The 24,362-nt window shown below is 47.2% G+C and overlaps 2 protein-coding genes and 1 long non-coding RNA gene across 3 annotated transcripts in view; 2 read left to right on the top strand and 1 right to left on the bottom strand.

The window, feature by feature from the left end:
* The window catches only part of TECPR1 (tectonin beta-propeller repeat containing 1), a 28,072-nt gene extending 23,297 nt beyond the window's left edge, over nucleotides 1-4,775 (bottom strand). Inside the window, exons 1-2 of the mRNA XM_064153749.1 lie at nucleotides 4,677-4,775; nucleotides 2,149-2,381 (exon numbers count right to left, since the gene is read on the bottom strand). Of these exons, the coding sequence (XP_064009819.1) occupies nucleotides 2,149-2,379 (231 nt within the window). The 5' untranslated portion in view covers nucleotides 2,380-2,381; nucleotides 4,677-4,775. The remainder of the gene's footprint in view (nucleotides 1-2,148; nucleotides 2,382-4,676) is intronic.
* Nucleotides 4,776-5,817: 1,042 nt separating this feature from the next.
* Nucleotides 5,818-7,965, top strand: LOC135180903 (uncharacterized). Its single transcript, XR_010304596.1, has 2 exons — nucleotides 5,818-6,654; nucleotides 7,743-7,965. It is a non-coding gene; the product is annotated as an uncharacterized LOC135180903 (long non-coding RNA).
* A 1,964-nt stretch (nucleotides 7,966-9,929) lies between these two features.
* Nucleotides 9,930-23,514, top strand: BRI3 (brain protein I3). The gene is made up of 3 exons (XM_064153748.1): nucleotides 9,930-10,190; nucleotides 11,890-12,004; nucleotides 23,126-23,514. Exons 1-3 carry the CDS (start codon nucleotides 10,025-10,027, stop codon nucleotides 23,256-23,258), a joined length of 414 nt encoding a protein of 137 aa, XP_064009818.1. The 5' UTR covers nucleotides 9,930-10,024; the 3' UTR covers nucleotides 23,259-23,514.
* Nucleotides 23,515-24,362: the final 848 nt, after the last annotated feature.

Genomic DNA, 24,362 nt, shown 5'->3' with positions numbered 1-24,362 from the left:
GGACAATGCTGGAGATATGGCCCTGGCATCTCTCATCTGCTTCCCCTGAAGGACATCATTAGCAGCTTGCCTGCATAGCTTCTGTGCCAGAGAGTGTCATGACAGCTGTAGCAGTGAATCTTCCCTTGATCTGTGCTAGTTTGAGCCTAGCTGAGATATTTTAGTGAGAGGAATTAGATGAAAGGCTGTGAAAAGGAAACAATGGTGATGGCTATTTCACTCATATGCTTGCTGAGACGTATAAAACAAGAACACAAACACAGATAACAGAGTTTCTCTCTGGCTCTGGCTGCCTCCCTTCTCTCCCTAACCTGCTGTCTGTGTAACTAATCCCTCTGCTTCCTAACCCCCCTGGCCGATTCTCCAAACTCACCTTGAACGTAAGGCAAAGTCTGGGATAAGGTAGAGGAGTGGAAAGGAGGTGGAAGGGTGGTTGGGAGCCACTCCTGGGGCCTCTGGTTTCTGGGAGGGCTGTTGTGTTTCTGTATTACTTTTTAACTCGTCTATTTCTGTCTCTAGCTGTAGATACTGTAACTACCTGCTTGTATCTTGTGCTAAGCTGTGAATATAAAGCTCCATTCTAATGTTCAGCTGCGCTGAGTCTAGTCTGGGTGACTTCATAGGAGTTGGGGAGGCAGGTAACAGCCAAACCATCACAGGATCTTGTTATAGCAAGAATGCTGTGGGTTTTTTTCCCATCTCACTTTAGCCAGTTCCAGAACAAATAACTTGTTATGATTTTCACCAATTAAGCTGTGATTTTTCTTTCTTTCCCCACAGCATTACACTGGCAAAACCTGTCACATAATAATGCCTTATGTTTTAGGGCATGAGTGGGTTCAAAATCCTGCTGTAATCTGAATGCAAATTCATATTTCCTTTTCCTAAGAATCTGGCTAAATCACTTTGCATGTTATCTGTATGAGTTTAATCTCATTGTTGCTAGCTCCTGCAGAATGTTTCTTTTTGTGCTTTATAATATTTTGATTTCCTTTTTTTTTTATAGCCTAGAACAAACAAAACAAAAGCTTCAAAATAGCAAGTAAAATTAAAAGCTGCCTTTTTTCCCCCCAATAACATGTTTACATGACAAAAGGAGGAACATTCTTAAATGGCTGGCAGATTGCACCACTATTAAATAATGTATACAGTTCATTTGTTGTCTGTTAAGCCATGCAGATAAGTAAATTTCTTTTTGATAATGTGCATTTATTCCATGGCCCATTAGAAGGCAGAGAAAAGTGTTCACTTTTGACTCACTTAAAAACACAACAGATGAATTTGCTTTAGAACACTGTTGAAAAGACACTCTTGGGAAGTACACAAAAGAAGGATCATCTTAACAACTTTATGCAGAAGGATAAAAGGCTGGAAACATTGCACTTTCATGGAGAGTTATGCTTTTATCCTTGAAAACATGAAAAATAACATTTTCTTCAGAAGAGATTTCTGATAATGTCTCTTTATTGCCTAGAGGTGACACAGGACATTTTCTTCAGGGGGCTGTGTATTTGTCACTAAGGAGAGAGAAACATCAAATGAGAAGGCTGAATGTTCATCCTAAAAATCACAGCATGCAGAGTTGTTAGGGTTGGAAGGGACCTCGAGGATCATCCAGTTCCAAACTCTGTCATGGGCATGGACACTTTCCACTACATCAAGCTGCCCAGAGCCACATCCAGCTTGGCCTTAAAAACATCCAGGGGTGAGGCTTCTACCACCTCCCTGAGCAAACTGTTCCAGGGTCTCATCACCCTTATGGTGAAGAACTTCCTAATGTCTAATCTAAATCTCCTCTCCTCTAGCTTGGATCCATTCCCCCATGTCATATCACTACCCAAACATGCTAAAAAGTCCCTCAGCAGCTTTCTCATAGGCCCCCTTCAGATACTGGAAGGCTGAAATGGCCAGCATAGAACGGCTGCAGTACACAGTGGTGCAGTGCTCAGTGAGAGCAGGGAACTCTAACATTGCTTTGAGAGTTAAAACAGTACAACTGCACATCAGATTAAAAGCAAAGACATTAAATAAAACTAAACACTCTTCCTGTGAGGTCAGCATGCAGGGACATCTGATGTATGGATTTGCTATCATTCCTTTCTGACAGATATGTGGCAGTGTGACAGAGGTACCTGGAAGGTGTCGTACCTGATTCTCATATGTTTCTTCTTGGTATCTGATGGGAACATCCCCTGGGAACACGTAGGTGTACACATGATGGTCACAAGCTATTCCCCAGCAGCACTGCTTGACAGCAGAAATCCGTTTGAATTCCAGCTGTGTGTCCTTACACAGCTCCCAGTACTGGCCGACAGTGGATAGAGTGTAAACCCTCCCAAAAATGTCAACAGCCCACAAAAGGGAACTGGGCATGGCCATATCTGAAAGGCAAAAAGCAGGTATTCATGGAGATGACAGTTAGACAGGATGGATCTCGAACCTACTCCTGGGGCCATCATCAGTCAAACTAAATAAAGCTGTCAAGAGTGATCTTCTGCCCATGCTAAACTGCTAGCCAGAGCTCTTTCCCTCAGAGCTGTGCAGTTACACCACTTCAGCTGGCTCCAAAAAGCCACCTGCAACACCTTGCTGTAAGCACACTGTGGTCCATCCTGCAAGAGCTCACAGCGTTAATAGGACATTTTATAGCAGGAGGTTTTGGCCTCATAGGTTGGTAATAGTACAGAGACTACTCATCTCAGTTCCACAAAGCTGTGATCTCTCATGGTACCTCCTCAGGCTCCTCTTGGCGTGTGCCAAAATAGCTACACAGGTACAGAGGAAAAGATGTGAGCTAGTTTTAATCCATGGACATATTACCTACTGCTGCCAGGAGACCTCCTTCCGAAGCACTCTGGTGACCACTTGGAGATCTGATATTTAATATGCATGGGTGTGGATATGTCCTTAAGTAAACACAGAGTGTGGTTTGCCAGCAGAGACCTGGTTAGCTTCCATTCCAGTTTTACCACTTAATAACCAGCTGTTTCCTGAGCACTGCAGCCCAGCCCTTTGTGGAGGGCTCAGGATTTTATGTGAGGTAGTTTTGCACCAGCCCTTTTACAAGTCGAGAGAGTATTTCTGTCACTCGGCCTGCTGGGTGCCACTTTCCCGAACAAATGCCAGTTGTCTGACAAATGTCAGTCTGACAGGACTACCGACCACTGTTACCTCCAGTTCTGTTCATTATGTGTGCTCTTAAAATCCACAAACCGGTCTTTGTAGCAGAGGAAGCTACGCAGTTAACTTGGAGTGACAGAGTGGCAGTGAGTCTGGAGTAGAGGAAGCAGGCTGAGTACCGCAGTGAAACACCGACCCAGGCAGATAATAAAGTGATGCTCGGTTGTGTTAAAGGTGGGCAAATACACAAGTGAAGGCCTGCACCTCCAGTGCCAGTCCAAGCAGGCAGGAAAGGACCTGCAACAGCTCAGAAAAAGGCAGTGGCATTTCTAAAGGTTACGAGATGGTGAAAAATCTATATGGGGCAGAATTAAAATAACCCAGGCAAGGCAACTGGATATTTAAGGCAACCAAGTGAGAGTTTCTGCATATTCTTTCTTCTGAGCTTTCAAGACAGAGTGGAAGAATCCAAAATGCATTTGGGATTACAAACTACTTTTAAGACCCCTTTGCACTGGTTGTGCTGCTGAAGATGGAGATAGATGCTGCTTGATTTCTGAAGGATGCTCAGGACATGTGGCTTGTGTGCATCTCAGTGCTTGCAGAAGTGCACTGTATCGTTGTATTCCCAGGGGGCTGGAAAAGATCAGATCCACACCTGCTAAACCCCTTCTCATCCCTCAGCTCTGCCAGGTAATTTCTCACAGAACTGAAACTACTTCAGTGAAGAGAATACATTGTTAATGATCGTTCCCGGCTGCCAGGCGTTAACACTGGTAACCGAAGGGAAATATCCACCGCCTCGCATGTTACCCAAGTACCGAAGCTGCTCCGGAGAGAGGGGCCGTGCCCCTGTCCCCAGGCGGCGGCGGTGACACGATGTCGTGTGGGTGCCACCACGATGCAGCGCGTAGACAAGCCTTACTCCCGGCTCAAACGGGCACGCCTGTCAAGCTTATCCCATACAGGGCCATGCACACACCGCTTTGCGCCCGCGGGGATCTCAACGAGCTTCACAAACTCCACACAGCGTCAATAACACCTGGAGCGATCGCGGGCAGAGGGCGCCGGGCATTAAGGACGGATCGGCTTAGGAACGCTGCGGGCCCGGGGGCTGCTTGACGATGGGGCCGCCTCCCGGGCGTCCCGAAGCCGACGTGGCGGACGCTCACCGCTCCCGGGACCCCCTTCCCGGGGCTCCCCCGCAGACGTGGGGCAGCCAGCTGCGGGCAGAAGACGGGAGCGAGTCTCCAGTGACAGCGACGAAAGCCGCTGTATGAAACCGCCCCGCTGACCCCCCCCCGCCTGCCGTCCCTGAACGGGTTGCGCAGAGCCTCCGGCACCTCCCCATGGCCCCGCTCACTCCTCCCGTCAGCACAAGCCGCCAGGAAGCGCAGGTGGGGGCGGTAGTGACACGGCAGGGGGATGCGCCGGACCCGGCGGCGGCCCGTTCTCCAGCCGCGCTGTGCTGCCCCGCCCGCCCCACTTGCAGCAGCAGGGCGGCTGGCAGCGAGCGGCTCGGCCCTAGCCCAGCCCCGGCGGAGATCGTCCCTCACCTGCCTGCCGACGGCCGCGCCTCTCTTTGCCGCTTCTGGCGGACAGATGATCCGCTGTCGGTCAGCACGGCTCCGCAGCGGCGCGCAGGCAAGGAGCGGAGCGGAGCGCTGCGCCACCGCTGAGTGCGCCCCCGGGCGGCCGCTGCCAGCGCCGCCGCCATTGGGCGGGGACCCGCGCACGGCCGCGTCACGGCGCGGGGGCGGGGCGCTGGGCCGGGCGCGCACTGGGCCGCGGGCAGGCAGCGCTGCCTCGGCCGCTGGCCCTGCCGCGGAGCCCCAGCCGAAGGAACGGGCTGTGGCGGGTGGGACGGCGCTCAGGCCAGCCTGCTGTGCGAGCCAGCCACGGCGGCCGGGAGCACGGCGTCTGCTGAAGTTCCGCTTAGCCTCGGAAGTGTGTCGCCACAGAGAAAGGGGATGGCTTTAGTGCTACAGCTTGTAACAGTGCAATGACAGCATAGCAGCAGGCTTTCCCAGGGTGCCAGATGTGCTGGGGAACACTTCCCGAAGTCACCACTGTGGCTTGCCCTGCGACCAAATGCTAAGCTCCTTTGAAAAGGCTTGCTTGCAATCTCAGCTTTGCCGTCGCGTTCGAGTTCGTTCCAAAGTGAGCCGGGATGGCTAAGGAGATAGGCAGGTGCTTCTGGGCCTGTCTCTTCAAATAACCTAACACGAAAGAGATCTGCAAACAACAGGTAGCTCAGGCGTTTGTGCACCTCAAAGGCGCAGTAAAGCAGGCTGGGAAGGAAAACCTCACCAGGAGCCTGCAGTGTGCACTGGCAGCCCAGATAGCAGCCCTGTGCTGGGCTGCAGCAAGAGCAGTGTGGGCAGCAGGGCACTCTGCCCCTTGGCTCTGCTCTCCTCACACCCCACCTGCAGTCCTGGGTGCAGTTCTGGAGCCCCCAGCACAAGAAGGGCATGGAACTGCTGGAGCCAGTGCAGAGGAGGCCACCAAGATGCTGAGAGGGCTGCAGCAGCTCTGCTCTGAGGACAGGCTACAAGAGTTAGAGCTCTGCAGCCTGGAGGAGAGAAGGCTTCGAGGAGACCTTGGAGTGGCCTTCCAGTATCAGAAGAGGCCTACAGGAAGGCTGGGGAGGGACTACTGACAAGGCCTTGTAATGACAGGACAAGGAGGAATGGATTTGAAAGGGCAGAGGGGAGATTGAAAGTAGATGTTAGGAAAGGGTTCTTTGCAGTGAGGGTGGTGAGACACTGGCACAGGTTGCCCAGAGAGGTTGTGGAGCACAGAATCACCCAATGTGATCAAAGAGGTGCTCAAGGCCAGGTTGGATGAGTCCTTGGGCGACCTGTTCTAGTGGGAGGTGCCTATGGCAGGTGGTTGGAACTGGATGATCTTTGAGGTCCCTTCCTACCTAACCCATTCTGTGATTCATTCCAGGCCTTTTTCAAGGGGAGATGGCAGATCCATTGTGAGTCCTGCCTGAGCAGTTCCCAGGTGCGTGTTAAAGAGAATACAGCTGCCTTGCTCTTCTGTGTCCCGTATGTTCAGATGGTTTTGTTGTGCAGAAGAGTGTGTTTGGAGAGTTGATGCACACATTGTATTGTCTAGAATTATTCCTTGTGTGAGGCAAACCCATTCCATCTGGGTCATTTCCTTCAGAGTCCCAAGGACACTTGACTGCATGCTGCTGTGGTTTGGTCCTTTGTGCAGATTGGTGCTTCCCTCAATACAGAGTTTATCCTCTCTAGGAAAAACATCTTTATAAAGACCAAGTTCTGCTTAGACCCTTGGAAATTAATTTTGCACAATTTGTAGCAGCTGTGTCTCTGATATTTTTGACATCTCTTCAACCCAGCTGCCATTTTAAGCAGGTGGAAACAATACTTCTGGTGTTTTCCCTGGGAACCGGACTGTAGAAGTATTTAAAGAGCTTCTTCTCACACTTTGGGTTTTGAACAATAGTCCTGACATCGTCCAGGATAGCAGCATGAATGACTGACTATGTGAGGAGCTTGCATGGTAAGTAATTTACAGCCAGTACAGTTTTCTTCTGCTTATTTTAAGGAAGACCTTATATATGAAACTAAATGCATGCTCTCCACAACACTGTCAGCACGTAACTTGTTTCTGCCCTGTACCCAGCTAAGGAGGATGTTTGCTCTCCTGCATCTGCAATTTGATGTAAAACTTAGGAATGAATCAATGCCTTATGGAGACTTTGCCTTGCTTTGGGTGTCTGATACTGAGCCCTGCTTTGTTCAGTGGCTGTCACAGTGGAGATTTCCCTTCCGTAAGGAGGTAACAAGAGAAAGTTTTCATAAATCAAACAGCTAAATGTAAACTACTTTTCATTTTGCCAGCAATTTGAACAGTGAATTTGCTGTATAATCCCAGGGCACTGGCTTAAAGTGAACCTCACTTCCAGTCTGTGACACCAGTGAAGGGTATGCCCCAGATCTTCCCTGAATCCAAAGTCTTGCAAGAGAGATAAAACATCCAGACATCCTTTCCTCCTCCTGTCCTACAGTCTTGTGGCTCCTGCATGAAAAGCTGGAGTTACCTTCAGTGATCCATGTGTCATCTGGTTAAAGTTGCTAGCCCTTGCTGGCTGTGAACATGTCCCAAAGTTTTGCCCATAATTGTAGCTGCCTAAATACAACCTGCCGTGTACCGCAGGGAAGCCACAGTTTGGACTGCAAATGCAGCAGGGGAGGCCTACCCCTGTGACAGGGACACATCCCTGACCTAGGCAAAGATGGAGTGCTCCAAAATTAACTATGTGAGTTTTTACTTCTCTTGTTATTACAAAAGACTTTGCTTAATCCAATGCACAGTCAAGATATTTTAAATCCTCTTTGACTGTTTTTGGGGCATTGTCCTAACAGTCAGAGGTGGTTTGTGCAGGTAGCTTCACTGCTGTCAGCTCCTCCCATCTTACTTCCTTAAAAAGGGATTTTTTTGTCAGTTGACATTCATTTTAGGGAAGTGTCTTTGCCCTAACGAATAACCACTGTATTGCATTTGTGCTTTAAGCTTTTTCTTCCAAAAATATCAAGTAATATTTCTAGTGCTGCAGATGCAGTAAGCAAAATCTTTCCTTGGAGTAGGAGAGGACTTCAAACGTCACTGCAAACCTTAAGCAGTGCAGTGTCCCTTCCAGATGAGTCAGCCACTGCAAACCGGAGGCAGAAGAAAGGAAGAGGGCAAGGATCTTCTCGCCATCATGTGATGCTGGCACTGGCTTGGATTTTGGCTCTAGTCTGTGTCCCAATCTGTTTCAAGAATTTGTTCAGTTTTGAGGCAAATTGTTTAATCTCTTTGCTTTTTAAAGTGTTGGAGGTTCCCTGTCTCTTTTGCCAAACCTTCCCTACCACAAAGGAGCTATCACGGGTATTGCTCACTGGTGAGGCTCAGAGAAGACCTCTTTGCTCTCTACAACTACCTGAAAGGAGGTTGTAGCCAGGTGGGGTTGGTGTCTTCTCCCAGGCAACTGGCAACAGAACAAGAGAACACAGTCTCAAACTGCACCAGGGCAGGTTCAGGCTGGGTGTTAGGAGGAAGTTCTTCACAGCGGCAATGATTGGCATTGGAATGGGCTGCCTGGAGAGCTGGTGGAGCCACCATCCCTGAAGGTGTTTAAGAGGAGGCTGGATGAGTTAGTTAATTAGAAGGTGTTGGGTGATAGGTTGGACTCGATGATCTCAAGGGTCTTTTCCAACCTGGTTAATTCTGTGATTCTGTTTACTCTGGTGACAGGGCCTGTGTTGGTAGCTGAAGTGAAGGGCAAACCTGTATGTACTGCAAAAACAAAACACTGGTGAGCCAGACAGCTCAAGGGATGAGGTGTGGAGGGAAGAGGCTAGAATTTTAACTAGGATAAAAGACATTAAAGATCCTTTCAGCTTCTGTCCTGAACTGTCCAGCCAATGAGAACTCGGATTTCAGAAGCTGCTGAGTCTGGTGAAAGTGCTGTTGAACTTGTTCCTTTAGTTTACTGCACAGGAGAAAGCAGCATGCCCCTTCCTTTCTTCCTCTGTTAGTGTTTCTTTAGTGCCTTTTCAAACCACGTGAGTTTTCTTCAACTTTCCCAACTTGCCCTCTTTTTACAACATTCCCGTTCTGTGCCACCACCCCTCTTGTTTTTTAGCATTTACACTCAAGCTCAGCTTTTCCCAGTGGGTATGTAAGAGTTCACAGAAGTCACTCCCAAACACACCACTATTTCCTTCTGTTTTTTTCTCAGGCTGGAGCTTCTGTGTAAACACAAACAAGCATCCACAGGCACTTAGGATGGATGGATAGATAGATAGATAGATAGATAGATAGATAGATAGATAGATAGAGAGGGAGGCAGATTGGTAGGTAGATAGATAGATAGATAGGTATACACATAAATAGTCACATGCTGGCAGTCCCTAATCTCTCCATCTCCCCGGAGCTCTGCTGAAGTCTTGGCTGCTGTATGGTTCAAAGTAGCTCTTGGATGTTATCACAGGTACAGCATTGAGAACCGCCTGCATCCTTTCTGTTGACGTTCTCGGAGTCTTCCCGGCTGGTGCGGATCCTCCATCTGCAGTCAGCTGAGAGGCAGCCGGAGCGAGTCAGTAACGAGTGTTAGCCTCGTTCCGGTCGGGCCGCCAGCCTCCAGCAAAGATTGCGTTTCGGGAGAGTTGCACTCGAAGGGAAGGGCTCAGGCAGCACATTTGAAAATCCACCAGCGGCCTCGTGAAAAACTAGCGTGGGAACCCGGTGACACGAGGTGGCCTGCTGCAGCGGCTGCCGCTGCGGCCGCTTTCCTCTCGGCACACCGGTGGCGCTTTGGCCGTGCTGCGCTCGGGGGAGAAGGGGGCCGGGCGGGCCGGTGCCCGGTGCGCGAAGCGGGGCGCGGCCCCTTTAAGGACGAGGGCTCCCTGCGCCTCCCGGCGGCTCGCCCGCGCCGCGGGGAGCGGCGTCACGTGGGGCGCAGTCTTGTGACCGGCCGCGAGCGCAGCAGTCGGGGACGCCGCGCGGGAGCGAGGCGCGCGGGGAGGGGCCGCGCGCGCGCCAGGGGCCGCCCCCCCCCTCCTGCCACCTCTCCCCCCTGCCACCGCCCCCCCTCCTGCCGCCTCTCCTCCCTGCCGCCGCCCCCACCTCCCCCCGCCTCTCTTCCCTGCCGCCTCTCCCTCCTGCCGCCTCTCCCCCTCTGCCGCCGCCCCTCTGCCTGTCCCTCGCTGCGGCCCCGGGTGCGCGGGGCGCTGCGCCGGGCAGCTCTCGCCGCTGCTGAGCTCCGGCGCCCCCGGGCGGGGCGGAGGGGCGGCGCCCGCCAAGTTGGGCGGTTGAGGCGAGGGCGCCGCTTCCTCTTCGCCCTCCCGGCGCTCGCCGCTCTGCCCGGCTCCGCCGCTCTCCCAGCATGGACAACAAGCCCCTGCTGCAGGAGCGGCCCCCCGCCTACAGCCCCGCCGCCCAGGGCGCGGTCTACGACTACGGGCAGAACAACTACGGCGCCATCCCCCCGCCGCAGCCCGGCTTCCAGCCGCCCCCGCCCTACCCCTACCCGGGCGCCGGGACCGCCGCAGGTGGGTCTGAGGCGGCTGGGGAGGTATGGCCACCAGTAGGGGGGCCGAGGGCCCCGGCGCGCGTGGAGGAGAGCCTGAGCCCCGCTCCCCCTTGGCCTGGGACGTGGGGCAGATCTGGAGACGCTCTCCCCCCACACACCCCCGGGGACTGAAGGAGGCGGCGCTGGCGGTGCCCCGGGGGCCTCAGGCCGACGGCGGCCTCAGGAGAGGGGCTGTGGCCTGCGCCGCGGAGGGGTTGCCCGGCGGAACCGAGACGAGCGGGTGAAACTCGTGAGCCGCTCTCGCGTGGGGCTCCCTGCCTGGAGCGGGGCGGTTGGATCGCCTCAGCTTTCACGCCAAACACCGCATCGGGGAGGAGGGTACGCAGGGGATCGAAGTGTTTAAAAGCGCCACCTCCCCTTCCCTCTCTTCCCGAGGTGCCTCTGGGGTGTCAGGTCGCGTTTGCCTTTTGCCTTCCCTAAAACACCGAGTTTGCTTGTGTCCCTCGGATCGGTGGGGTTTACATCCCACAGCAATGGCCGAGAAGCACTGAAACAGACCCCAAACTCGTGGTTTTCTTCACGTGCACTTCACTGTGCTCTGGTTGATGTTTGTTTGTTTCTGATACACTTCAGTAGTCTCGGGCAGACTTAAGCAGGTGAGTGTGTGCAGTGCTTTTGTTAACTGAATGAGTACTAACTTCCATCAAAGAGAGAATTAGCCCTTCAGGAGAGGCTCTGTAGAGCTGAGGGCACTCTTCGGAAGTTACAAAAACCCACAGCAAACCCAGACCCCACTCACTAAACACTGGGTTGAATTTTGAGGCCATAGATTGATTGATTTCTCACCAATAACTTGGAACTTACTTTCCTACAAGAGAAATATTACTGCTTAATTTGAAGTAGCAAGGCTGGTGGCCTTGATAGGTATGTCACTTGAGTAAGTCTGAGAGCTGTGCCTTGGGAGAGAAGCTCTGGATTGTACCTGGGCAAAGAGTACCTGGCTGTATGAACACACTGCACACATCTAACTGCCCTATTAGAAAGCATTTTCCCCCCTCATCCCTCCCCCCCCTTTTTTTTTCATTTTCTTTTAAATGGATTTTTTAATGTTAATGCAGCAGCTAAAGAGTTGTAAGACTTGTGGTTTCTAACTGCAGCTATTAAAAAGACACTTTCTCTAGCTAATGATCTGAGTTTTCTGGAGGGGTCTTTTTTCCCTGTGCAATGCAACTTGCTTCATTTCTACTTGCATCCTCTCCTTACTCCTACCTCTCTTGCTCTCTCTAGTTACAAAGATAACATGCAGAAGTTAAGCTGGACACCAACCAGAGAAAGATTTATCCTCTTTTGATTACTTTGTCCACTGGAGTGGGACATACTCAGTATATAACATCCAGAAATGAAAGCTGTGGCTATTGTTTGTTTAAATTCTTTTTGCCTGGTGCTAAAACAGTGTGGAAACAAAATCTCCTAAGTTAATTATTAGCTCAGTGTTCTTTTTAGGTGGTTAAATTGTGCTGGATACTTGGGTTTATGAAGTGGCTTTGCAACTAGATCAGCTGAGTAGTGTGATCCAAGTCCACATTTGATAGAAGTTCTTAAAGTGCTCAGCCAAGACTGTGCTTCTATTTTTTTTCGTGCTCTGTTTCCATACTTTTATCATCATTATTTTTTGTGTCTTATGTGTGGTGACTGAGGAGGCTTTTTTCTTGTTTCAGGGTATGCTGTTCCTCCACCAACATCACAGCCAAATTACTCGAGCACGTACACCATTATTCAACAGCCTGCTACCACCACCTCTGTCGTAGTAGTTGGCGGCTGTCCTGCCTGCAGGTAAAACAGCTCATAGTTGAGAGAAAAGCTCAGTCTTGGGATTTAGTTTTTGAATTGCAGGTATCCATACGGTTCCTTGGTTTTCAGCTGTTTCTCTTTGTGTCTATTAGAATTGAATTAACTGAAGAATTCAGCAGTGGAGTGCTTTAATTTATGTTTTATGACACCCTAATGGACACATGACAGCTGCTATAATTGATACAATGGGCTGGATAGACAAGCATGAATCTGCTCTTTGTGATGGAGGAAGATCTGGAAGTGGTGTTTTTAGTGAAAAGGCACTTCAGTTACACGGGAGGGGTCTCTTCTTGGGGGAGAGGATGACAGGAAGTCTTTTCTGGTGTGCTTCTGCCTGATGATAGTGAGTAATGTGATTTTATTGTGAAACTCTGTAATCTTTGACAGTAGTCACTTCTGGTTGTCTGGCTGCACAGTGTTCCCTGTTCCCAACATCCCAACTTCGCAAATCCAGGCATGGTGATTGTCACTGTTGGTCGAAAACACCACTATCTTAAAGGCTTTAAAAACCCTTTTGCTTTCAAATTCCTTTTACTGCAGAAGAACAGGGAGATTAATAGATTTGGTAAAAGGGTTAATCTGACAAAGTGGTGAAAACCAGAACAAGCAGTCAGCAATTAGTTGGAATTGCAACAAAAGAACAACTTCCCCCTGGGAGATCAACGTGACAAAAAAGGAAGGAGGCACTGTGTGTGTCCACATCAGTGCAGCAAGCTGCACTTCTGGGTTCTCATTCCGGGATATTAACTAATAGGTGAGGGCAGCCAGATTGCTGCTTGGACTCTGCTGTGCCTGGCCAGCTCTGACTCAAATGCAAAATCATCCCCCTGTTAAAATGTTTGGGAGTTAGCCTTCTGGTGTCTTGTGAGGAGGCACTTAACGTTTTGCAAGTGTGAGCTTGTCCATTTGGAGATGTGCAGGAAACAAACTTGCTGGAACAATTGAAATGACAGCAGGTTTTTGTGTGGTGAACGTGATGGATGTTGTTATAGTGGCAGAGGCTGTCCTCTAGGTTCCTTTTTGGTTTCGTTAGAATTGGTGTTGCAGTGCCTTCAAAGATGGATTCAAGTAAGTATCTGGTGGTGCTCTGTGAAAGCAGATGCCTGCTGAAATATCACTAGCTAAGGCTGTCAACCCTGTCCTAGGTAGAGCTATTGGTCTAGAAGATGTAGCTTTCAACCACTTAGGGAAGGTAACCACTGAGCAGTTCAGAGGATGTGGTAGATCCTGCCACCTGAGTAAGTACATAAAAAACTTAAGGTTTAGCTCAGCCAGAAGACAGGAGAGATGTTCTGTGTTGCTTGGTGAAGGACAGGCTGTGTTTATACAGGCCTGCTGGCCCTAAACCAGATCAATCTCCCAACGTTTTACTGTGGAAGTGGTCTTTGCAGTCCCTTGGTAGTTAGATTCCTGCTACTATTAGTAATTCTTCTAAATAATTTTTTTGGAAGTTATCCAGAGATGCTGCCAGAGACACCTTTTGAAACAGTCCTTTGCAAGTGTAATGTCTGACATCAGCTGAATTTGAGAAAGTGAGCTATCTTTTGTAATGTGTTTTTTAATGACCTCACTTGTTCTTAAGTCATCAGACTCGCTCTGCTGGAGGTACCCAGTGCTCTGTATGTTACAGACTTCTTTCCTAAAGCAAAATATCCTCCACAAACCCCTTGTTGTTTTCAGGTTCTCAGGTTTAAAAAGCAGTAAGTTGCAGTAAGTGTCAGGACCTATGACATGTTAGTTAGTTGGAGATGCAGTACTGGTAGGACTGTGCTTAGCACTTTCTGAAGTGTTTGTCATCACAGAATCCCAAGGACAAGTAACTGATGTGCTGTGTTCTTTTTGGCAGTATCACTATGTTTTTTCCTAAATCTCTTGAGAGGAAAAGTCAAAGAGTCAGGGTAGGAGAGAAGAATCTCATCTTGCTTGTCTTTTGAGTAGTTAAGGGTTTGAGAAAGGACAGGGAAGCTGTGTGGGAAGCATGTTAAAAATATGGAAATCTGGAGGGTCAGGGTTTGTGCACTGGGAGGTTACACTTGCAGCTCTTCTTGGAGAAAGAGCTCATGATCCTATTTGACTTCTCAAGACCTTAAACATAGTTCTAGTTTACTTCCTTGGCCTGGAAATGTATTTTATGAAGAATGCAACATGCAGCTGTGCTCTGGATATACCACTGAACAGAAAAGGTGCTGAAAGGCATCGATAGGCATAAAAATCTATTAATGGTGTGTAAAAGACCTGGTTATTGAACTGCCAAGTTAGTTGAGCTCTTCTCTGATGCTGTTTGTGATTGTTGGCTAAGTCCATCAGCTTTAGGCCATGAGAAGAGTCTTGCTTGTAACTGATAGAATAGGCTATAGCCCATTTGGGAGTATTTCTGTCATCAGAAATACATACTGACTTTTGCTCTATGGCATGTGTGAATGTTGCTAATGGAAATCAAACCCAATTCCAACTTCAAATATGTGGTGTTAATACTGCATCTTTCTCTTAAGTAGGAGTCTGTTATAGCAGTCATGAATGATTTTGGGATTAGTGATGTAGCTACAATGTGATTGATCTTTAGACTTGATTTTTGGTACAAGTCATAAAGTATACACCGTATCTCTGGAAGTAGCCTCTCTACGAGTAGGGAGTATGTCTGTGGTTACAGTATAATTGTTTTTGCTTTAAGTCTGTCTCTAATGCATTGCTGCATTGAGGGAGGACTCTCCTGTCTTGCAAGCTGTAACTCTTGCTTAGAGTTATTCATTACTCAGATCATCCTCGTTCATCACTGGTCAGCACTGTGTTCTAATTACAGACTTCAGTATTAATGTGTGTTCCATCCTTCCTTGCATTATTCACACGGCTTGGGTGGTTGTAGTCCTGTTGTCTTACTGTGAGTTCTTCCAGCCCTAATGCAGGGAGAATTATACTGAGTTGCAGGAACTCATCAGCTTGATTGCTTGCAGTTGACGTGTGAGGATTAGCCAAGTCCTGCTTTTAAACTATTTTACGTCCCCAAGTACAGATCGAGTCATTACAGGCACTAACTTTAGGGATCCAGCCATGTAATTGTCTTTTTAGCTTGGAGAACGCAGTCTGGCAGCTTTTCTTGTGGTCACTTTCGTTTTCTATTTCTCCATCTTGTGCTGTGGGGTATAACAAACTGCAAAGGAATGTTTGCTTCCCGATTGCTTCACAGAACAAAGGTGAAAACATTCACTCGATGTTTGCAAAAGTTTGTTCTTTGGAAATCCGGGACAGAGCCTGTGATGGGCCCCCTTGGGTTTTTGTTTTCCTGGTTGACAAGTCTTCAGTTGCTTGGAAGAAAGAACTAGGGAAAAGACATAATGCTGCTGTACTGTGGTGGCTTTCTCTTCTGACAGTTACCAAAAAGCTGTTTGAGAAGTATTCTAACAGCACTGAAGCCTTTTCCAGGAGTGGGAGATAAGTCTGATTAAAGCTGTGTGTATTCTCAACTCTCTTGCATCCTGCAGTAGGTGGGGGGCATGGGGTGAGGGAGTTCAGGGAAGGGTTGGGTGAGGTTTGTTTGGTTTTTTTTTCAGGTGGTGGAGGTTTGGGGTTTTTTTTGTTTTGGTTTGGTTGGTGTTGTTTTTGTGTGTTTTTACTTGAGAAAGTAACTTGGTCAGGTTTTGGTTGAAATTTTGTTCAATTAAATAGACTCTGGGAAAATTGCACTTAGGTGATCAAGTCCTCCAAAGTGTCACTTTCCTGGTTTTACTCCAGTTGTGTCAGTCACAGATGCCGTGTGAGGTTTGATAGAAGCTCCACTGATGCTCTAGATTTCCTGTAGTCACAACAACTATATTTAACAGTAATGTAGAAATTCCTGATGTGATTTCCTACTATGTAATGGTTAAATAGTGGAGCTATTTAGAGAGCATGTCTCATTCTGAGTTAAACCTCCAGTTTCTCACAGCAGGCCGACATGCTGGAGATCCTTTTGAATCTTGTGACTGAAGTCAACTTTGAAATACCTTTTCAAGAGTCTGTTAAAAAGAAAGAGATGTAATACTGCAGCATCTCCTGACGCTGGTCTTTGTCACAAAGCTGATCAGCCTGGCTTGGAATCAGTGTAGCTCCCTTACACTCCAGCATGCAGCTTTCTCTAGATGTGTGCTGTTGAGGCAGGCTGGGGCATTCATCCCTGCTGTGCTGTAATTTGGTGGCTGGAGCAGTTGGGGCATGAAATTCAGCAATGACTTCTGCACGTGACTGCAAGGAAGAAAGCCTTGATACAGCAGCTGAGCAGATGCTGTGAGTCTGCTGTTTGGAATTACTGGCTGGGATAGCTGGAACTTTTTTTTTCTCCCCCAAGCAGAGGCACGCAGCTGCTCAGAGGGAGGTCTGTGACCTAAGCACAAAAGAGAGGAGTTGGTGAGCCTGTTAAGAGGGCCTAAAGTGAGGGCAGAATGGTGCTGGCTGTTGCTGAGGGTTTTGCTTCTGCTTATCTGAAGTGATTTGTGGACAATAATCAAAACAGTTTTTAATAAATGAGACTTCATGCAATAACTAAGGTACAGCAGGAGTGTATTCCCTAATGGTAACGTAGAAGAATGATCATCTGCTCCCTGACCCTTAGGTTGTCGCTGGGGCTGAGTTGATAGCTTTTTGAATGTCTTTTAGTGTGACCATTTGTCTTTATGTCTGTATTCTGATAATTAGGATTTCTTTGTAGCAATGAGTTGCTCCAGGTTAGAGGAGGAAGCTGGTCTTTTTTATTGGTAGCCAGAGGTGTTAATGATTTGGCTGTGTATGCAGAGGAGTGAGGGAAAACTCAGTCTAGTTTACCCTGGATAGATGTCCACTGGTCTACAGAGAATTTTAGCTGGCAGACTTAGGCTTATTTGCAAGGCTAGGCTGTTGGTGTGAAGCCATGAAGCTTGTCTCTTAATTAGTGTGTTCTCAGAATGGGAATTAAAGCAGTGGTGCTACTGCATTAGAGAAGGCTGGTGATTTGTAGGCATTTCAGTAAAGACAACAGCTAGATACAGGCTGTTCCCCAGTGCCAGAATTCTGTCTCTGCAGCCAGCTCTGTGTGGGAAGTGGGGCCTAAAGCATAAGGAAGTTCATCTAATCTGCAAATACTGTGGTGACTCTTACTCGAAGGTGACTTTTAAGGCTAATTGCATTTACATATATGTGCATCTTGTGTTGAGGAGGGCAAGCCAGTGGCTATGTATAGATTTCAGCTCCTTTTCTGTGAATACTGATCAACCAACAACTGTTCAATATGCCTTCAAGCTGAGGCTAAAAGAGCTGACACCTCTCTTCATGGAAATGAAACCCATAAATGTTCCATGCGTACTCAATAGGCACATGTATAATTGTCAGTGCTGCTGCTTGCAGGTGAAATTCGAGCTGTGGCTGCATTATCTAGGGTAGACAAAAGTGATCTGTGTTTGTTTTCAAGTCCAAAATTAAAGATTTGGTGTGCAGCTTCCAAAGTCTGTGCTTGTTGCTGGTCTGATGTTTCCACTGAAATCTGAAGTTCAAGACGCAGCCAACCTCAGTGCCAGCTGAGATGGGATACTGGTTTGAAAGTTTCACTCGTTTGTCAGCAAAGGAGTATCTGTGTAGAAGACAGCTGGAGACACTCTAAATCAAAGTGCAGTTCCTTTTCAGGTCTTGCAGAGCTTGTCATGCAACAAATTGTCTGATTACCTGGGGTGACCCTTTGACTTTATTTGTAAGGGATGAAGGATGCTGCGAGGCAGACGCTGGAATTGTGTGTGTTAACACTAGAAATGCACTTCTCACTTGGACTGATGCTGTGCTCACAGATCTCACTACTGACCCTTGGGCTCTGAGCCCAGATATTAATATTTTAAGGCTTACTTTCAAGAAGAGGGGGGTCTGAAAAGTAGTTTGGTTTCAAATATTTGTCAGTGGGAATAACTGACCTTACTTTATAGAGTTGGCAGCTGCGGTTAGAGCTTAAATCCAAGATGCTGCTTGCAGTATAAATAAACCTTTCCACTTTATTTTTAGATCGGGAGTGGTGCAGTTTTAATCAGCTTTTATGTGGTTTATGCTGAAGAACAAAGTTTATGTTTGGTTACATTAGTGAATCTACAGTTTGACTGTGGATTCTTAATTACTCTGCAGCTCAGGTAAGATACAGAAGCAAGAACTAAACCACTAATGTATTAGTAATAAAAGGTTTTGGTTTTTTTTCCTCTCTCTCTAAATTTAGTGCCTGGCTAAGCAGTGATTGGATAAGTGTTCATCTAAAATTAGGTAGTGACACAACCCAACGGAAGCCAAAAAGTGTTTTTGTAGTTAGTGCTGTAGTAGTAATCACAGTGCTGTAGATGTGATAGGAACTGGGCTCTGGAATAACAGGTATGCTGTGGTGGAGGTCATGCAGACACAGCGCTGTCTGCTGTCCAAATGAGCATCACTGGCAGCTGACTTTGGTCTGCTGCTTGGCTCTGCTGGTGCTGATTCAGCAGTGCTTCCTGTGGCTTGCTTTGGCCCTTGCTGGTCTCCTCCCTGGGTCTGGTGATGAAGAGGGATGGCAAGAGTTTATTAGATCTTTTCTGCCTTTTTTTGTTTTGCATTGGCATTTTGCGTCACCACAGAACACTTCCTGAGTAACTCTGGTTAGGGGGAAGGGAGGTCCAAGTAAATTCTATTTACAGTGTCAGGGACATCTGCTGGCCAATAGACTCGGGGCTTGCAAGCTGATTAAGAGGGTTGACTGTAATGGATTAGGCGGCAGTTGTCTGTGTCTCGTTTGTTCACCAGAAGTACTTCAGTTGATCCCCCTTTAGCATTAAATTAGTGTGTTTATTCTTTACTATCAGATCAAAATTAGGCTGTTTATGCTTTAAACACACCAGTTTACTCATCACAAAGGTAGATCTGAAGACAGGAATTGAATATGGACTTAAGAGAGAAGGAGATGTGAGAACGCAGAGAAAGCACGAGGTGGATGCTTGCCGGAAGGGGATGCTCAGAGTGTGCGAATGGAAAAGATGGCAATAACGCAGTAGCAAAGCCAGGCAGAACATAGCCTTCATGTGCTGTGTACTCCACTTAGGATGCATTTGTCAGTGTCATGTTTTTTTTTGTTGTTGGGAAAAGGATCTTTGCCTTTTTGGATGGCTCTGTAGTACTGAAGACTGCTGAAGTCTGAGCTGCTTGATAGGTGTAGTACTGTACTGGGTTAATCTGTTGAGGAGAAGGGAAGAGGCATCAGCTCCCCAGCTTCTGCTGCTGCTCTTTATTTGGTCTGAGGATTTCAGGTGTTGAGCTCAGCATTTCAGGTGTTTCCACAAGTAGAAATTGCCTCAACTGCTGTCTCTAGCCAGTCTGGCTAGCAGAACAATTTTGGATGGCTTTTGCATTTTAGTCCTTTCAGCAGATAGTTCCCAGGTGAATGCATTTCTAGTAGTACACCATTTCCCTGGTGAATGAAGTGGATGGAATGAGAGCTGTGTTTACTGGCTCCATTCTTTTAACTGCAGTCTAATTTTGAGGGTGCTTTGATGTCCAGATATGCCCTAGGCAAAGAGGCTGTACAGCAAGGAAGCTATGCTAAAAGACTCCTGTTAGCCTTAAGCCACACTACATATCCTCTCTTCGTATACCATAATATGCTTAGGTAGGACAGGTAGAAGGAAATCTCTGGGAGCAAGGGTAATAGGAGGCTCTTCCATTCTGCTTGTTGTGTGGTGGCACACACAGCTCTCTTCATCCTTCCCACAAGAAGCGTTTGCAGTATCAGCTGGACAGATGCAAGCGTTACCAAACCTGCTTAGAGTGGAGAGCTCTGGTAAGCTCTATCAGGAGGACCACCAGTTCCCAAGAGGCTGCTGCAACTGAGTGCCTGTGGCCAATAGTCAGTATTAAAACTTGAAAATGGAATTCTGTGTATGAAATGTGTCTGTTCTCTAAGTCAGCAACTCAGTGTGGCAAGATCAGGGATTGGTATTGAATGCAGAGCCCTGGAAGATAAATCAGAGCAGCTGTCTGATGAGGCAGGCTGGCTGTTTAGGTCTTGTCGGGAGAGACTGCTGGTTCTCTGGAGATGTAAAGGAATCTATTTATAAAGAAGAAAATTCCACTCTCACCTTATGCTTGATTCCTTAAATGTTGCTTTTTGCTTCAGTTGGAGAACAAGATACTGCTGATGCCACAACTGTTGTTTGAAGTACTCAGTAAATGTCAGGGTCTTTTTTAGTAATGCTGGAACCATTGTGCTCTCCAGCATGTGTTGACTCTATCAGTTTGCTAAATACACCAGTTCTATCCTGGAGAAAGAAAAGTGGGTTTATGATTTGGGCAGTATCTTTGGGTACTTTTAATGGCTTATTTTAGGCCAATGTTGGTACTAGGATTTGATGATGGAGACATGGAAATGGGAGCAAAAAGGTACTAAGTAGAGAGGTGAAACATTTTTTCCACATTTAAGGAGCCTTTCCTGAGGTGCTTTGTGATAAGGAGGTGGTACCTACACCACTGCAGCTGGCTCTACAGATATGTTTCAGCTCTGGGAAAAATGGTAGATTCTGCAGCTACAGAGTTTGTCATAAAAGCAGAACACTTCTGCAGAGCTCATCTCTCACTGTTCTTATCTCTCTGGACACCAGTGTTCAAGAGTAACCTTACATTGTTGTGGTGAAATACAGTGCTTGCTCTGATAAATGGAGCTCTGGCAGGGAGCTTGCCTGCCTTGGAACAGAGGACGACGTTACCCTGAGTTTGTAGGAGTAGCCACCATGAACAGCACAGGCTACAGAAGGCTTAGCACACAAGTGTCCCAAAGCTCAGTCAGGTGGTGATGGGAGCTTTAGTCTAAAACTGTTAACTTGTTGCCTGAAAGGAGTATTATTTGAGAATATGATATGATGAAACTACTGCTGGGGTCAGCTGTACCCTGACAATGTCTTGATACCAAATACTAAGTCAGCTTCTACCACAAGAGCTCTGCAGGCAGAAAAAGTTTGTCAAAAGGAGGGGCTGATGTTGAAACATGAAGTTACTGAAGCAGCAGAGCATCAAGAATGCTTCGGAAAGCCTTTGGCTGCTTATCGTGGTTGAGGGGAAGAGGAATGGTTCTGAAGTTTAATCAAGTTGTAATGGTTTAGCTAATTGCAGTAAGGAAATGTTCTCTGAGTCTGCATCTTCCTTCCTTTGCTCTAAGCATATGTTCAATAGGTTGTCTGTGACTGCTTTGTAGGGAAACAACTTGTTGGCCTTGGCCCCCTGTAGAATGTATTTCAAGGTCACTCAGCTCTGTTTGCTTTTATTGTACCAGGGAACCTGAGAGGACACATCTTGACCAAGTGTTTTACTAAACTTCAGATTCTGACTTTAGCTGCTCAAGTTTCGTAGGTCTGGTACTTGGCCTTTACTGTCTGTCTGCAATTTGGGGGCATATTTACATAAAGCACAGAATGAAGTCAGGGGCTGAATAGAGGTAAATTTCTGTTGTCATAGGACTGTGTTGAAGCAGAATTTCTCATAGAGTGGTCGTTCAGAGAGGGCTCAGCTGCAGGCAAATGATACCAATAGTAGGTTCTCCTACACTTCTGAAGGGATATCAGCTTTTGGAAGTAGAAACCAGGAACACCTACTGATGGTTATTTTAATAGTGATGCATGTTTGGCCTTTTCTAGCTACCAGAAATAAACTTGTTAAACAGCTTATGACAGAAGGGCTGCACCTCTGAGCTGTTTGGGTCACTAGGCAGTCTGAATGTGAGTAGTTATCAGGGTCCTCTACACATCTTCCACAACAAAGTGCTGACCTCTGAACTACTCTTTCACTGTAAATCTACAGTTAGAATTTCTAAGTCCTTGTCCTGTCACATCGGTCAGAGCCCACCATGCCCAGTGCCCCAGCTCTGCATGTTCATGACTTGTGCTCTCTGAAGAGAGGTGATGCCAGCATGCCTCAAAGAATATGCAGGCAACTGCCGGAGCCAGACTTTGCCAAGTTGTGCATTCATTTGAAGTACCAGAAACAAACCTATCTGCCTTTCCCTGTCCACAATGGTTTTAACTTGCTTAGTGAAGGCGAGGAGCTGGATGTTGCACCAGGAGCCCTTAACAAGCATTACACAACTCTCTGCCCATTCAAATCTTTCTCTTCAGAAGAAGCTGAGGAAAAAGAGCAGATCATCAGCACAAAACATTGAGAAAAGAAGGGGCTTAGTGTTTTTTTTAATTATTGCTTTTTTTGGAAAGTGCTCTAGGGCACATACACTGTAGGGAACTTGTGGTTGAATGACCTGAGAGGGTTCACCTCAGGATAACTGTGGAAACTAGGTAGGCAAAGCATATGACACGAGTGTGACTGCTGCCTGTTGAAGAGACCTAGAAAGTAGTGAAGCATTCAGCACTGTCTCATTCTAGAAGTCAGTAAGTTATTTTGAAAGCAGGTTTTTTGGTTTTATGAGAGCAAACTTCAGTGACACTAAGGTTTAATTCTCACCCAGACAGGAAAACTTGATCCTGAGAAAGGCCATTGAGGAGTAAAGTTTGATACTGCTTACAGTCTGTCCTGAATGTGTGATCTGTTATTCTTGTGTGATTACTTGGCAAGGTGAGCTGAGCTAGGATGCAAGAATCCAGGAGAATTGTGACTTTCAGGTTCTTTAAGCACCTGCTGCAGAGGCTTTCATGTTCAAGCTTTCTGAATTGAGAGTGTTTGTGACTTCTCCCCAGTGGATTGCAGGTGCTACACCTGTGAGTTCTCCTGTGTCCATGTATTAACCGGTATCTGGAGTTGATCCAAGTGCTCAGAGCTGTGGTGCCTTACATTTTCTTCAAAGTACCAGTCCTGCATTGCAGGGATAAACAGCTGCAGTCTGGAACTAAACAGCTAGCTTGAATGAAACCTTTTAGCTGCCTTATCTACAGTCTGATCACCTGCAAATTTCCTGTTTTTCTTTCAGTGGTATAATTCAAAACCTGCTGCTGCATGCTATGGAAGCTTTTTAAAAGGGGGAAACAACCCAACCCAAAAGCTTTGTCCTTTATCTTGCTGCTTAAACCGGTGTGGTGGTTGGTGACTGCCAGATTGCAAAGTCATAACTTCGGGGCAGACCTGTTGGGTGTCCTTGACTAAGTCTGTTTTCCATTTTTACAGGGTTGGCGTGTTGGAGGACACCTTCACCTGTCTTGGTGTTTTGTGTGCCATTGTATTCTTTCCAATTGGGATCCTGTTCTGTCTTGCACTGAGGCAGAGAAGATGCCCTAATTGTGGGGCAGCTTTTGGCTAAGGGGATGAAGGTGGCCATGCTTATGAAAGCTACAACTGTTAGCATACTCTTTCTAATGTAAATGTCATGTACAATCGTTTTATTTGCTTCAGACCTGTTTTGTAAAGTGTGAAGAAATTTAGTCTCCTGCATGTAATTTAAACTTAATCTTTTATGAGCATGTGCATTGCAAAACATGAAAACCCAACCTGTTTTCCATGTTTAGTGGCACCTGTTGAAAACTAAATAAAACTGCTTTCCCTTTTGCAATCCTCAACTTGTGGCTGGATTATTAAGTACGAGACTAACGTGTCTGGGAACATGTAGTCTGAAAGTGGAATTAGTAATCCTAGCTGCAAAGGAGAAATACTTGCCAGAATCCTTAGGATGATAAAACAAAGGATATGGTTTAGGGCTGTGCTTGTTGTCTTTGGGGAAGGGCTGCAAGTGCTGTGTGCACTACTGCTGTGCTAAGGGACCCTCTTTGTTCTGCTGAAGGCACTAGTGACAACCAGCAGTAAGATCTTGGTTTTTAACTCCTGGAGGTCAGATGATCTCTGAGGGCTGCAGTGGCCTATGCTATAGCAGAAGCTTCCTCACACTAGGCAACATGTCAGCGAGTTCTGACTGGCAGAGCACTTGTCTCTAGCAAGAGGCTGTGGCACTTGCAGGGGTGAGCTGCTTGAGTGAAAATACAGCCCAGGTTGACTTGCTGCTAGTATGCTTTAGGAAAAGGTGTAAGGCACACTTCTGAGAAGGTGGTGTTTGAGAATGGCAGAGTGGACATTTGTGCAAGTTGACATAGCGCATAGAGTGTCCTCTGCCTCGAACTTGAACTGGAGGGCGGATGAGTGGACTCTACCTCTGTACCCATCACATGCTCATATACTATTTTTTGATCTTAAGTAACTGAAAGGTATTTCACATGACTTGAATTCACTGGTTAGAGTAGTACAAGCAGGCACAAGGGAATAAATATCCCTGGGATGCTGTAGGAATTTGTAAAGCAGAATGATTTAGAGCAAGGATTAAGGGCTGACAGCAGCCACTATGCAGAGTTCATACAGCAGGTGGTAAATATTCCCATAACTCTGGCTGCTTTAGCACTGTAATGCTGATAAAGAG

This window comes from Pogoniulus pusillus, chromosome 13 (assembly GCF_015220805.1).
Source record: "Pogoniulus pusillus isolate bPogPus1 chromosome 13, bPogPus1.pri, whole genome shotgun sequence".
In the NCBI taxonomy this organism is placed as follows: domain Eukaryota; kingdom Metazoa; phylum Chordata; class Aves; order Piciformes; family Lybiidae; genus Pogoniulus; species Pogoniulus pusillus.
This window is presented reverse-complemented; position numbering and strand designations above follow the sequence as displayed.

Excerpts from the sequence above, each read along its gene's own strand:
- BRI3 (XM_064153748.1), top strand. The coding sequence starts at position 10,025 with ATGGACAACAAGCCCCTGCTGCAGGAGCGGCCCCCCGCCTACAGCCCC. Across the intron at positions 10,191-11,889 it reads GGGCGCCGGGACCGCCGCAG|GGTATGCTGTTCCTCCACCA; the intron begins GTGGGTCTGAGG and ends TTCTTGTTTCAG. Across the intron at positions 12,005-23,125 it reads GGCGGCTGTCCTGCCTGCAG|GGTTGGCGTGTTGGAGGACA; the intron begins GTAAAACAGCTC and ends CCATTTTTACAG.